The sequence below is a fragment of the Cherax quadricarinatus genome, chromosome 50, assembly GCF_038502225.1.
Source record: "Cherax quadricarinatus isolate ZL_2023a chromosome 50, ASM3850222v1, whole genome shotgun sequence".
NCBI classification, from domain to species: Eukaryota; Metazoa; Arthropoda; class Malacostraca; order Decapoda; family Parastacidae; genus Cherax; species Cherax quadricarinatus.
This window is the reverse complement of record NC_091341.1, coordinates 22,911,927-22,927,873: the sequence shown is the minus strand read 5'-3', so window position 1 is coordinate 22,927,873 and position 15,947 is coordinate 22,911,927. Positions and strand designations below refer to the sequence as shown.

The 15,947-nt window shown below is 42.8% G+C and overlaps 1 protein-coding gene and 1 long non-coding RNA gene across 15 annotated transcripts in view; one reads left to right on the top strand and one right to left on the bottom strand.

Moving 5' to 3' along the window:
* trio (trio Rho guanine nucleotide exchange factor) overlaps nt 1-15,947 on the top strand; it is an 810,995-nt gene that overhangs the window by 697,015 nt on the left and 98,033 nt on the right. For all 14 annotated transcript variants that reach the window (XM_070095516.1, XM_070095520.1, XM_070095522.1 and 11 more), the window contains one exon: nt 11,092-11,200. In XM_070095516.1, the coding sequence (XP_069951617.1) occupies nt 11,092-11,200 (109 nt within the window). The remainder of the gene's footprint in view (nt 1-11,091; nt 11,201-15,947) is intronic.
* Nucleotides 11,195-15,947, bottom strand: part of LOC138854147 (uncharacterized) — a 133,122-nt gene continuing 128,369 nt past the window's right edge. Inside the window, exon 3 of the long non-coding RNA XR_011393353.1 lies at nt 11,195-11,330. This is a non-coding gene — a long non-coding RNA (uncharacterized lncRNA). The remainder of the gene's footprint in view (nt 11,331-15,947) is intronic.

Here is a 15,947-nt window from a genome sequence, read left to right as displayed (position 1 = left end):
ACACCTGCATTGAAGGTTTGATGCAGAAAATATACCATATCATTCTAAGAATCAAGTTGGCAGCTATACACACTACGTAGCAATCTAAACCTTCTTAAAGGATACATCAATGTTTAAATTTTGAAGTTGATTATAAGAGGCTTTACCAATTCACCACACGCAAACCAAAGTTGAGTATATACAATATGAAACTGACCAAAGGATGTTTATAAATGCCAATAGTTCCAGGAACCTTTCCTTAGTTATGGTTCAACATTATTATTATCAAAACTACGCGTTAAACCACCAGGGTCATATAGCGCTCCAGGGTAGAGGTTGTAAAGGCAGTGAAGAGTGCTAAAGGAAGTATTCTCAAAGGTTGTTTAATAAATCTGTTGCTGTCAAAAAGTCAAAGAGGGAGTCTGTCAAAGGAGGAGCCATCAGCGAGGAGGGAAGATAAAGTAAGGGTGTTAGAGCGGTGACGACATCGAAGGTAGAGGAGGAAAGATAAAGTAAGGGTGTTAGAGCGGTGACGACATCGAAGGTAGAGGAGGAAAGATAAAGTAAGGGTGTTAGAGCGGTGACGACATCGAAGGTAAATTCTGCGTGTTGGTTGGTTGGTAAGGTTTGTCAGGAAACAGGACAAATCTTTCGGGCTTGTTGATAGACTTAGACAGTCCAAAAGAATATGGCACACTGAAAATGGAACCTAACAATTTGCAGAGTGGAATTGCGCGCCTTTCCACGAGATACCCGTGAGTGAAACGTGTGTGCCCGATGCGAAAACGGGCAAAGCGTAGTCTCCCAACCACGACATCGACGATAAGAAGACCAGGATCCTAAACTCGGCTTGATAGTGTAATTTGTTCAACAGAGTTGAAAATTTCAAGTCCATCAATCTTTGAGATGCGATGTAGTCAGTCCCTCAGACTGGAGAACAGTTCACCTTCGTGTTCTGGAACCATATCGTTCCAGACTCTTCTCCAGACTGAGAGACTGACCACCTCATATCTCAAAAGATTCATGGACTGATTACATCATCTCACTACTACACCTGCTGCTGCCTATGTATTTGACTGGAGAAGTTTACTGTGTAGGTGAAGCGTTCCAACAATAAAGATAGCCAATTGGTGCACCTGTGTCGTAATCATCAAGATGAACATAGTTAACACAGTACAACAACACCAACATTCCTCTAGAATATTTTCAGCGTGCCGTAAAATTTTCAGTTTTTATGTGGCCGGATTTATGGTCGGGAGGGGCCGAGAGAGAGAGAGAGAGAGAGAGAGAGAGAGAGAGAGAGAGAGAGAGAGAGAGGAGAGAAAGAGGGAGTGGGTACAAATGAGTGTGTCCTATAAAAACTGGTTGTCGCAGGTACTCTTTTAAAGAAATTCTGCAAAACTGTGTTGCTTATAACTGTTCTAACATTGACCATCATTCACTCAGTTACTGAGGTTAATAACTGTACTAACATTGACCATCATTCACTCAGTTACTGAGGTTAATAACTGTACTAACATTGACCATCATTCACTCAGTTACTGAGGTTAATAACTGTACTAACATTGACCAACAGTCACTCAGTTACTGAGGTTAATAACTGTACTAACATTGATCAACAGTCACTCAGTTACTGAGGTTAATAACTGTACTAACATTGACCAACAGTCACTCAGTTACTGAGGTTAATAACTGTACTAACATTGACCAACAGTCACTCAGTTACTGAGGTTAATAACTGTACTAACATTGACCAACAGTCACTCAGTTACTGAGGTTAATAACTGTACTAACATTGATCAACATTCACTCAGTTATTGAACATCATTATTATTATAATATTTAAACACGTATGTGTACAAAATGGGACGATATTGAGTTTTCATACAAGTAGAAATGGCGACCATTGTCGTGTAATTGAATCACATAGAAGATAGTTTGTGTGTGGCCAGTAGAGTTTATCGTAGTGTCCACCCACATACACAGTAACAGATGGTGTGTGTTGCATTACTGTTATTTTCTCCCGAGACACACACACACACACATAGGAACAGATGGTGCTTGTGTGGAGTGTGTTGCATTATTTTCTCCCAGACACACACGTACATAGGGACAGATGGTTCTTGTGTGGAGTGTGTTGCATTATTTTCTACCAGACACACACACACACACACACACACACACACACACACACACACACACACACACACACACACACACACACACACACACACACACACACACACACACACACACACAGAGGGACAGATGGTGCTTGTGTTAAGGCTGTTGCGTTAGTTCCACTTGACTCTTCCCCACACCCAACTGGAGATGTGTTACACAGCATCATGTATGGTAACGCAAGACATATTTAGATCATTTTTAAGCTTTCAGTCTTAGGTGTTGACAAGTGAAGAATTCGAGGATTGTGAGGAGTGTCGGTGTGATATTAGGATAAGGTTGAACGCACATCCGCTTGTTTTTAGTTAAGTGTAATGTCTGGCGTCTCTGAGAATGTCTGAAGAGCGTATTTCCCACCTCTTGTGCTATTGCCTTCTAAACTGGGTCACTTTATCGCTGTGTACTCTAATCAGCCGAGCTGCAATGGCTGTGTGGACCTGTGGGCCGCTAGCACAAACAGCATGGTTGATCAGGTAGTAAGATGCATGGCCTGTGGTCAGGCATCCTTGATGGCCACCGAGTTGCGAAATCCGTGACAGGTATGTCATGAGGCTCAGTTCAAGCTGGGTCACCTTATCGTTGTGGTAAAGGGATGGGGAAAGGGGGGTTGTACCCTCTGTGCTCTGATAAGTAGGAGAGCATCTCTCCTTGGAAATGAGTGCTCCTCCTGGACGCCTCAGAAAGAACCCAACAACTTATGTTTTATGGGGAAACTTGAAAGAATCGTTGTTAGGATTTCTTCATACACTTAGCCGCTGTGGTGTTACGTCGCTCTGCCCTAAGGAGATTGAATTCTCCACTGATAGAATTACTACTAGTGGCTACCTGCTAGTCCAAGATTGACGACTAAAGGTATACCACTCCTTGTATTACCAGTTTACCTTTACTTCATGTCATCAGAATGACGGTAAAACCATCACTGCTTATTCTAAACGATAATATTTAGAATTCTGTGTGAACTTTCGCAGTCATTGTGCACTGGCTAGAATTAGGGTAGTTCCCTAGGAAGTCAGTTCTGCTGCTCGTGTTGCTGGCGTATTGAGCTTCGTGACTGATTATTTTCGTATATTTATGGTGGACTTTCATACCCTCTTACGTTTTTTTTATATTTCCCTTTCCTTTTGTCTTATGTGAGCCGAGCTGCAGAGGTAGAACTTCAGAAACTGGTCATAGGCCGAGGGTCTAACATCTCTTGGTTTCTTTTGTGACCATGAGCACGATAACAACCTCTTCCATCATCCCCCCCATCCTCTCTGATGTAGATTATAGGGCGCTGACTGGCCAGACCTAGGCGCAGGCTGGAGCTCGACATTATTATTATTATTATTATTATTATTATAATCAAGGGGGAAGCGCTAAACCCGTAGGATTATACAGCGCCTGGGGGGGATGTGGAAGGCATTCAGGCTTAATTCGGCGAACTGGAGCACAGACCCAATTCCCTAAATCAAGAGCCCCTCACCAACATCAAGGAACCTTCCCTGAGGGGAGCTCGACCTTAATGTTGTTCTTGGCCTCTTTCTCCTCCACTCCTTGGCAGCCTCTCCTTGATATAAGCCTGAAGTTTTAACATGCATTGCATTTCGTGTATACAGTTTATATAACGTCAAAACTCAAATATTTGTTGTTCTAGGTCAGGTTCGATGGATTTAAATTAACTTATTGAATATTTACATTGCAAAGGGACAGCTTACGTCTGGTAGCGTGAAACATATCACTCATTAGATCGTTGGTATCCCCACGCTCCACGCTGTATTTAATTAAGTTGGAGGTTTTGTTTCCCTTCGAGGGCAACCTTGCTTGCCGTCTGGTGGAAAGATTCGTATATTTTAGTGGAATGATCCACATGGTAAATGTGGTACCTATTTAGGCTACGACGGCGGCGGCTGCTGCTGCTGCTCAGTGTAACTTGCTCAACTGCGATGATTTATGCTAACAAATGTGAACTGAACAAGTATCTTCAGGTGCCAGATCAACCAGGCTGTAATGGATATGTGGGACTGCGGGACTCCAGCAGTAACAGCCTGATTGACCAGGCTAGCACCAGACAAGCCTGGCCCATGGCCGGGCTCAGGGAGTCGACTCTCGAAATTCATCAAAGGTAACAAAGGTGATGTCGAGAAATATGTGAAACTTTCATGGCTCAGTGGTGGGGAGGGAATTCTTATTTGTGTTCACCTTAGATGATGGCAAAATGCCTACTTACGTGACATTGAGGCTGACGCCTGACTGTCGGTTACTTTTTTGTTTGCTTCAAATGCCAACTCAAAATAGCCTGTAGGGTGAACACGTTTTAAAATATTAGGCAGGGAAAGAAAATTTGGTGATTTAGACGAGAAGTTTATTTTAGTCTCATAAGTGTTTAATCGTCACTTTGATTTGACGAATCGCCACCATAGCAGTCTCGGCTTGGTGTTATCAACTTTGGCATTGTGTAATTCAAAATTTTAATTCTAAACAATCAAAGCAACGTAGATAACACCGACACCTGTATATACGTACGAAACAAATTTCTAAGAACTTAGAGAAGGGAATGGTGTGAGCGTAGGGCGTAGTTCAAGGTCACAAGTTTAGCTGGCTGCCGGATGACTCTCCTTTGACTTCACATGTATGGCTATAGTATATTTCGTTGTGTTTCAGTCTGTCCTTGCAAAATAAAGAAAACGTTGTGTGCATGATATTGTACACTGTTTATATAGTACCTTACAGGATATTTATGTTGATTAATAAAGAAAAATATGTATAGATACATTTGCAGAATTAGTCTTGTGTTCATAATTTTTAATGTGTGTAAGTACTATTATTATACAGTATCCTGTGTTGGCCTATTGAGGACGACACGCAGCGTGTCACACGCTGGCAACATAGCGTGGGCACTTTGATAGAGAATTGACACAGAGATCTAAGGGCAGACGGTGAAAGAGGTTTTGATGTGTGTTAATACTTTAAAGATGAGAGGTCAGGAGAGCAGCAACGTGAACCATTATTTATTTTTTGCGATAGAGGAAGCTTGGAGAGGTGTAGCGAGTATACTGCGCACTTTAGCCACGCAGCATATATTGCGAACACTGATCCTATGCTGAGGTCAGGCAACTAGAAAGAAAATTTATCTAGATCTTACTCTGACACTTCATTGCTATAGAATTTAACCTGTAGCTGTGTTCTTGAACACGAGCTCTGCTCTTTTTCATTCTGCTTCCAAAATAAATTGCATTATCTATGTGGTCCTGCAAATCACTGTGAGCAACATCCTGGTTGACCAGATAGTCAACATGGAAGGCTGGCCTCAGGCCAGGCTACAAAGCACAACCCTCTAAACTGGTCACGGGTATATCAGGGGTAAGTTGAACCTTGGTAACTGAGGCGGGTAGACAGGGGAAAGCAAACATTTGCTTGTATTTATTTATGAAGGAATGTAATTGATACAACCAGGAGACTCGCGCCCAGTCTCCTGTACGTACGTGTTCACGGTGAAATATTAACCTTGTCTATGGACAGCCCAGTTCATTCAATGTAATTTGTTTTTCAGATATTACTCATAGAATAATTGGTATGTTTATGACATGAAATATGTTTTTTGACACTCTTTTTACGACCCTAATGAGCTTTTCAAGAGTGATTCATGTTGATAATATTTGTATTGACATTTTGAATTACGTGTGTAGGAGAGGTGTTACGGGTGCTGAGTAAATATGTGGGTCAGTAGTTTGATTATTGATAGGAAGAAGACGGGGAGGAAACGTGCTTCATGTGAAGACCTTTGGTACTTTCCAGTACACAGACTCGTGCACGGGCGCGCGCACATGAATGGAAGGAGCAGAACCACTGTGAGCTTATAGCGACGATCGTCAATAAATTGCAGAAAACGTTATAACTAGTAGAAAGATGGAAGCTGGCTAATGTAATCCTAATATTTAAGAAGGGCAGACAGGATAGATTAAACTACAGGTCGATATCACGAACATGCATCCTTTCCAAAGTAATGGAGAAGACTGGATCACTTAGAAAGGAGGAAATTCACCATTGGAAACCAACATTGACTCAGAGATGGAAGAGCTTGCCTGACCAACCTTCTAGAATTCTGTGACAGTTATAGAGGTAAAACAAAAACAAGAAGGGTGGGTGGACTGTTTCTGGAGTATAAGGAAGTATTTAACACAGTTTCCCACCAAAGATTGTTCCAGCCTGTGTGTGGCTAACGAATTTCAATTGTCATTTGGATAAAGACTGCCAGTATTTTCGCCCGAGAAGTGGAAATTATCACTACGGGCTAGAAAATACTACAACGTTAAGTTGTTTAAAATTCCACGTGAAATGAACACTTCACAAAAATACATATCAAAACTAATGTATGGTAAACAAAAATATATATTTTTAAGCAGAGAAAGACGATCTAAAGACAATAGACTTACCATATAAAACGACATTGAGTACGGAGACAAAAACCAGTTTGTCACACAACAGGATCAAGCCTACTTCAGTACGTCTTAAGACAACATGGATATGTACATAAAGTGTTATATTACAAGATGGTACAGCACCACTAAGGTATAATAAAGCTTCATAACAAAATCATTAATACTAAACTCTTTCATTTTTGTTAACATTTTAGGGTTTAAAAAGTAAAAGTAAACAAGTATATAAATGGGTTTTCTTGGGAAGTAAATACAATGTTTGGAACATTGACAGAAACAAACAAGGAATATTGTGGTCAGTGAGATGAAAATGTAAAACTAAAAAATATATAGATGTGAGAGAGTAAATTACAAGAGGGAGTAGACCTCTGTAAAATACTTATTTTGGTGTACCCAGTTGTTGACATCAACAGTAGTACAAGATACAGATGTTAAAAGTCAACAAGACTGGTAATTAACCTTATATGTTAAACCAGTGGCAACAAGGGCAGACACTGTTGACGGAGGAAGATCTGGGGGTTAGCATAGCACCAAATGTAGCACTAGAAGCACAGATCGATTGTACTATTAACTCTTGACTAAAATACCGGGGTTCAGTCCTGGGCTAGGCAAGACATGTAGACAAGTTTCCTAATACATGCTGCTCCTATTCACTTAGTCAATAGGTAATTGGGTATTAGTAGTGTGTTGTGTCACATCCTGGGAAAAATAACCTAAGGATAGTGAAGAGCTCTGTTCCACAAGGCACAGTACTCGCCCCCATCTTATTCCTTATCCTCATATCAGACATAAACAGAGATATACACCACAGCACCGTATCATCCTTTGCGGATGATACTAGGATCTGCATGAGGCTGTCATCTGCTGAGGACGCGGTTAACCTCCAAGAAGATATAAACAAAGTTTTCCAGTGGGCAACGGTAAACAATATGATGTTCAATGAGGACAAATTCCAACTACTCCGTTATGGAAAACTGGAGGAGATAATAACTAGAACAGAGTATACTACTGACTCCGGCCATACAATAGAGCGGAAAAATAATGTAAGGGACCTGGGAGTAGTAATGTCTGAGGATCTCACTTTCAAGGATCACAACAGTGCCACGATCGCACGTGCAAAGAAAATGATAGGATGGATAATGAGAACTTTCAAAACGAGAGATGCCAAGCCCATGATGATCCTTTTCAAATCACTTGTTCTCTCTAGGCTGGAATACTGCTGTACATTAACATCTCCATTCAAAGCAGGTGAAATCGCAGATCTAGAGTGTGTACAGAGATCCTTTACTGCACGTATAAGTTCTGTCAAGCACCTTAACTACTGGGAACGCTTGGAAGCACTTGACTTGTACTCGTTGGAACGCAGGAGGGAGAGATATATCATAATCTACACTTGGAAAATCTTGGAAGGAATGGTCCCAAATCTGCACACAGAAATCACTCCCTACGAAAGTAAAAGACTGGGCAGGCGATGCAAAATGCCCCAATAAAAAGTAGGGGCGCCATTGGTACACTAAGAGAAAACACCATAAGTGTCCGGGGCCCAAAACTGTTCAACAGCCTCCCATCAAGCATTAGGGGAATTACCACTAAACCCCTGGCTGCCTTCAAGAGAGAGCTGGACAGATACCTAAAGTCAGTGCCGGATCAGCCGGGCTGTGGCTCGTACGTTGGACTGCGTGCGGCCAGCAGTAACAGCCTAGTTGATCAGGCCCTGATCCATCGGGAGGCCTGGTCATGGACCGGGCCGCGGGGGCGTTGATCCCCGGAATAACCTCCAGGTAACCTCCAGGTAAGGACCCTAACGGAAACATTGTCACATTGCTGGACTTTGTTGCCTCTGAATTAATCGACAAAATCCCCTCTCTTCTTCTTAGCTGAAAGGAACTACAGCAATAGATAAGCTTCATTTTGCGTCATCATAACTGGAAACGACACCGGTAGATAAGTTTGATTTAGCTTATGGAGAAATTACCTCCAACAAGGGGGTCGTGATCCCTCTCTCTCCCACAGTGCAAGGGAGAGGGGAGGCTCCATACATAGCTTTAAGAGCAGATACGATACGGTCCACGAGGCTAGGAGGGAGTGAATCTGGCGAGCGACAAGTTGTGAGGCGGGACTCAAGAGCTAAGCCTCAACCCCTGCAGCCATATATAGGCGAGTACACACAGGTACTTGCGTTGCCGCTATATAATACAATGACCTAGTGGTTTTGTGGAGTCAGGGGAGGGTGTGAGCGTATTATCGACAGTGTGGCTTGTTTACGGATGTTGAGGCGGTACAGAGAGGCAGTTGATGCTGAAGCTGGATCAGTACACGTCACCCTTCCCCTCCCCTCCCTCACTGCCCTTCCTTATCATTCCCCTTCCCTTACCTTGAAGGCCACGAGCTGGCATTCTCTCCTGACCACTTCCTCATTAATCATACTTTCGCGCGTTTCTCCCCCTCTCCACTGTCTTAGTTCCTTAGAAGCATTAGGTTAGGTATCTGAGGACTTGTCCCTTACCTGATCTGGCATTCATATGGCCCTTCCTACCAAGTCCAGCCCTAACATGGCCCTACCTGCCTGGTCTAGCCCTCACATGGCCCTGCCTGCCTGGTCTAGCCCTTACATGGCCCTTCCTGCTTGGTGCAGCCATCACATGACCCTGCTACCTGGTGATGTGCGTGTCGTGACTTGTGAAGGTTCAGCCTCGCCTGCTGCACCTTGAGACGTGCTGGGGCTAAGATGTCCCTGGATGAAGCAGATTTAAGAGCGCGTGAATCAAAGCCTCTGTCAAAGACGCAGACATGATACTTCCTGACTGTGAGGCTGACGGAGGAGGCTGACCGTCAAGCCGAAGTGCATACGTAGATGAAGAAGCACTCACGCCGTTACACAAGTCTTCCCCTTCCTCCTATGCTTTACTCTTTTTCCCAAGGATTGTTCTCTCTCGGTTGGCATCTTATAAATAGATGTGGGCAGGTTTGCGGTCTTTGATTCAAGGCGGGAAACCTGTTTCATAGTGGGGCGCAGGTGGGCCCCTGGCGCTAGAAGCTTTGGTAAGTTGGTAAGACACATAGGCAATAGTTAGGCATCTTTATTCCGAAACGTTTCGCCTACACAGTAGGCTTCTTCAGTCGAGTACAGAAAGTGGGCGCCCCCTCTTGCTAAAGGGGCGCCGCCCCCTTTAGCTTGGCTACAAGGGCGGCGCCCCTTTAGCGTGAATAGAGGGGGTCGCAGTTCCCTATTCGTAATAAGGGGCGGAGCCCCTTTAACATGGCTTCAGGGGCGGCACCCCCAGTGTGACTAGAGGGGGACAGACCCCCTCTATTCACACGGGGGCGCCGCCCCATGTAACCATACCAAAGGGGGTCCGCCCCTTTTTCAGTATACAGGGGCGGCGTCCCCTCTTTTCATACTGAAGGGGGCGCCTTTCCCTGTAACCACGCTAAAGGAGGCGCTGTTTTTTAAATTAAGGGGCACGTCAGTTCCCCTGTCTTGTTATTTTCCCCCTATAATCTACCTTGTCCATAATTGTTATTGCATTTGTCCTCACAGACTTCTCAAGTTATACCGTTAATTAAAGAAAGATCCTGGACAAAACAGATGTGATAGCAATTATGGGCAAGGTAGATTATAGGGGAAAAATAAACATGATATTCGGAGACAGGGAAACTGAAGCGCCTCTTAAACCGATGCCCATTTTTGTGCAGAAGTCTACGCTGAGGGGACAGATCCCCTCTTCACACAATGGGGGGGGGACCCCTGTTATCGCAGAGAGGAGGGGAACACCGCCCGGTATTTTCAGTGAGGATGCGCTGCACATCTTGAGTTATGTTCAAGAATACAGCCTGCTGAGGTTAGGGTAGCAGTTGTGGATAGTTTACATACGACATGAGCAGTGTCTTACCACAGACTACCTCAGTTACACTCATTATTAGTCAAAATTAAGCGTTACACGCACAAGTATCTTCCACCTACATGCATCCAATTAAACGTAAACAGTTTTGCAGTAGATGTATTAAGAGTACACTGCTAGTCACGCAAACTTCCTCTTCCACCAAGTCTTAAATCTTCTCTATTTGTGTGTAAGACTTTCACGCAGTCTAGGAATGAGGGGTCGACCATTATGGGGGACGCGCTAAACCCGTAAGGGATCACACTACACCCGAGGGTGTTATTACAATCAGAACTAAGTGCTAAACCCGCAAGGTTCACCTGGGGTAGTTTAACAAGCAGATTAACGCAGGCTACGATCACCCCTCCGCACTGCCCATTTTATGACCAGGACTTTGACGTCCCTGTCACTCTGGGTTTTACTGTGTGAAATATACAGTCCAAACTAAGTTCTATAGCTAGGTTTCGGCTCTTTCCGTGTCCTTAAATTGCACATTACAATCAGTGCTGTGCATATTGATTACTCGTGTTTTTTTTTTTACATTAGTGTAATTTTTTGTGCATGAATATGTATAAGAATAGATATGTATGTATATTATTTGTGTAAGTATAATATTTGAATGCTTATGTTGACAGGTTGGCGGGGCTGGCGATATGGGGAACAAGGCTGGAGTTCCAAGCCAGTCAGAGGAGGAACCAGAGGTGGTACCCTCAGCCAGAGTGCCACCCCTTACTGTACACCCAGGTGAGTGCTAGCCCTTACTGTACAGCCAGTGCCACCTTTTACTGTACACCCGGGCGAGTGCCAGCCAGTGTACCACGCAGGTGAGTGGCTAGTAAGTGCTGCCTGGGCAGCTACTGCACACCAGCTCATCCTGTGAAGGACAAGAAGAATTAGTCATGAAGGGAAGGGGGAATTAGACAAGTCATGAAGGAACATTTCCTTGGTTACAGTGTCCTCATTCACTCGAAAACTGATGTACAATATTAATCTCAAAATATATCATTGTTGAGAAGTGAATCGACATTTTCTGTGAAGTTTGTATACAGCTTTCTCAAACTCACTCTGTGCTCTATCATAATAAGGGGCAAGCTTTTAAAGCTGTAGGGGGTCATACAGTGCCTGAGATATGGAAGACTATCAGGTTTGATCCATGAGAGATCAGGTCCACTGGGTTGAATTAAGAACCCCTTAGTAACATCAAGGTACCTTCATTGAGGAACTCAGGACTAAACCCTACACTGTAAATGGTCAATTATTAAATTTATGAGAAAGAGCTTAAGCCTTAGATCTGTTGGGTAATGTTTTGACATGATTCGCATGTCTCTGTCCACACACTTCAGTGTTACATTGTATCTCACTGTTCACATTTGAGTGTTTCATATGACTGAGGCCTCTACGCAAGTTTTACTGTTATTGGCACTTTGTATTGTCATTGATATCACCACTCATACAAGTGTTTCGGGATTCAGTGTGATAGTGAATCTGGTCATTCCTATTCATACTACTTTTTCATCAAATTTATTTGCTATTTCTTACCTCTTTCTCATCCAACCCTCTTGGATACCGTCATTTACATTTTGACATTTGCTGGAAGGTTTCCCTATTCTTTATAGCATTAATTTCTTTTGTGCTTTAAGTACAGTGACTTTGTTGACACCTGTTGTCTGTTCTATACTGTGTTACATTGTGCAGTTTTTCATGACTGTTTATTACTGTTAAATTTTCGTGTTTGTCTTATATGTTCGTCATGCGTGTGGTGCCAGGGTTGTGGTCACTGAAATTGTGCCTGGCAGCATCGATTCGTGGCACGGGTGCCACGGAAAACCCTAGATACAAGAAGATTCTGGGTTATATAATATATATATATATATATATATATATATATATATATATATATATATATATATATATATATATATATATATATATATATATATATATATCGTGCCGAATAGCTAAAACTTCCGATTTTGGCTTAAATAGCAATGCTGCTTTTGCTGTACAAGGTAAGCTAAAATTTGTGGATGCAGTAATTTTGCAAAAATCATTCTTAACCTAACAAAAAATATTTCATTTTGTTTATTAAATTATTGTAAACTTATCTAAAGTATATTTAGTTGGATTAGGCTTGTTATAAGGTCAGGTAAGTTTTCTAAGGTTCTTTTGATACAAAATTATTAATTTTTACATTAACATAATTGAAAAAATGTATCTTTAAACGTATAAGAGGAAATTTTAGAAAAATTTTAATTTTAAATGAGTTCTTGCTAATTGATCAGTTTTATCTATTCGGCACGACAAACATCTATGGGCCTAATAAAATTATTGCTAAAAAAAAAATAACTTTTTTTGTAAAATAATTTGTATATTGTCCTAAATAATGTAAATTTAATAAAACGCCGGCGCTGTGGAGATCGCCACCGTTGGGAATGAAAAAAAAAAAAGGAAGAGTGGAGGAAGGTAGGGATGGAAAGAGGGAGACGAATGAAGGAGAGGGGAATGGAAGGGGGTCGAGGAAAGATAATACAATGAAACCGAAGTTTCAGTTGCAATAATACAATTACAGGCGAGTCACACCTTATGCTGTTTTGCTTACAAGTTTTTGTGTATTCACCTAATTGTGGTTGCAGGGGTCGATTCATAACTCCTGGCCCCGCCTCTTCACTGGTCGCTACTAGGTCCACTTTGTCCCTGCTCCAAGAGCTTCATCATACTTCCACTACATCGCTCTCCAGATTGTTCTACTTCCTGACAACTCTATGGCTGAAGAAATACTTCCTAACATCCCAGTGTTTCATCTGAGTTTTCAGTTTCTACTTGTGACTCCTTGTTGTGTTACATCTCTGAAACATTGTCCCTATCCACCCTGTCATTTCCGCTCAGTATTTTATATGCTGTTATGTCTTCCCTCCCCTTAAGGAAGGTTCCTTGATGTTGGTGAGGGGCTCTTGATTTAGGGAATTGGATCTGTGCTCCAGTTCCCCGAATTAAGCCTGAATGCCTTCCACATCCCCCCCCCCAGGCGCTGTATAATCCTCCGGGTTTAGCGCTTCCCCCTTGATTATAATAATAATATGTCTTCCCTATCCCTCTTGTCTTCCAGTGTTGTCAGTTTGGGTGCCCTTAACTTCTCGTGGGACAAACCCCTCAGTTCCGGAACTAGTCTAATTTCCTGAGGTGTCTGCCCAGGTGTGGGTTCCATACTGGTACTGCATACTCCAATATGGGCCTGACGTACACGGTGTACAGTGTCGTGGATGGCTCCTTACTTAGATGACGAAACGCTATTCTTAGTTTTGCCAGCCGCCTGTAGGCTGCAGCAGTTATTTTATTAATGTGCGCCTCAGGCGATGTGCTCGGTATGATGCTTACCCCAAGATCCTTTTCCTTGAGCGAGTTTTGCAGCCTTTGACCTGTTAGGCTGTAGTCATTCCCCAATCTTCATAACTTTCCACTACCTGGGGTTAAACTCCAGGAAACATTTGTCAGACTAGGCTTGCAGCCTGTCCAGATCCCCTTGTAGGTTTACCTTATCGTCTTCCGCTTGTATTCTCATTAATTTCACGTCGTCTGCAGACAGGGACACCTCTGACTATCCCTTCCTGTCAGCAATGACAATAAGTATAAGGTTAGAGAAATTAGTGCTGGTCAGTATAAAGAATCTCATTTAGATCATATGAAGTTAGTATGCGATGTTAATGATATTGCTACCCAGACTAATGTGACAGATGCTGACACTCCTCCTGACTCTGTACCCTCTACCTCTAATACTCAGCCAGATAATCAACCGGAATGTCATTCTTTGCGTACTCGACAAGTAATGAGAAACCCACAAGTATCTTTTGTAGATACGTGTTCAGATCTCCCTCAGTCAAGGCATGTGCTAGCCATTGCAAAGGAATTCGATCCTCCAAAAGACGATAACCATTCTGCATATGTAAATCTTACCCTTGCAGAGTTGGGTTTAAATGTACATAGCCTGTATAATTAGATGTCCGAGATGAATGAAGTTGTCAACTGTGTGTTTTGTTATTAGCTGATCAGTTTTCCAGAAAATTTGTGTTCACGTTCCCTCCGAATTCTGAGAATTTAGCAGTAATGATCTGAGCACGCCAGATCCGTCTTTGCTGTTGATTACTTTCACCTTTGTAAATTTATTTATCCTTCCTCAGAATCCGTAGAGTGCATGAATACAGATCGATCGATCAATTCCATCCTTTATTATACCATGATTTGTTCTTATAATTCGTAATCATTACGTTAAAACTCGTTACGTTAACATCCATTATGATACCATCCATTAGTTCTAAGTTACGTATGTCTTTGTTATTGTATAGAATCAGCCCAGAGCTACGTGCCTGTTCAGCCTATAGCATAGTATTGTATGTCGAGACGACGTACGTAACATGATCGAGCTGTCAGCATAGTTGCTGATCCCCTACATGTGTTGTATAGCTTATCTGAGTATCATAGTACCATCCGGTCTCAGTGCCCTGGAATCCAAGCAGGCGACAGGACAGGCAGTTTGGGCTCTCCCCCTTCATACTCTGCTAATATAAGTGTTACCATCCAACAAGTGTGTTTTACTCCAATCATCATATCTACAAACCCCCACAACATTCCGTCATATCATTCACGTATACAAGAAACAGCACCGGACCTAGGACTGACCCTTTTGGAACCCCAATCGACATATGCACCCACTCTAACACCTCGTCTCAGACCAGCATACGTTTCCTTCTGTCAGGCATTCCCTGGTCCATTGCAGTACTTTCCCTATTCCTTCCTGCTCTAGTTTTCAACCAGTCTCTTGTGTGGAACTGTATCGACAGTCTTCTTACAAAGATCTAGTGTACCCATCCCTCTCTCTGTCTTACTTCTGTTACCTTGTCATAGAGCTCCAATAGGTTAGGGATGCACGATTTCCCTTCCCTGAAGCCGTGCTGATTGTCATGTATTAGGCCATTCCTTTCTTGGTGCTCCACCACTCTTTCCTGATACTCTTCTCCATAACTTTCCATGTCAGCGACACTGGTCTGTAGTATAGTGCAGCCTGTCTCCTTAATTAAAAATTGGGACTACATTTGCCGTCTTCCACACCTCAGGCAGTCGCCCTGTTTCGATTTATTGAAGATTGTTAAGAGGCACGTACAGTGCATCTGCTCCCTCTCTCAGGACCCAAGGAGATTAACTGGGCCCACCGCCTTCGAGGTATCTAGTTCCATATTATTATAATAAAAAAGAAGCGCTAAGCCACAAGGGCTATACAGCATCTAGTTCCATAGCACATTCTCGATTTGTAATGTGCACCCTACCACCTCGCTTTTCTGGGAGCCTCTCTGTCTCCACTGTGAATACTTCCCTGAATCTAGAGCTGAGCTCTTCGTATACTTCCTGGTCATTCTTTGTGAGCTCTCCTCCTTCCTCAACCTGATTACCTGATCCTTGACTGTTGTTTTCCTCCTGATGTGGCTGTAACAACTTTGGC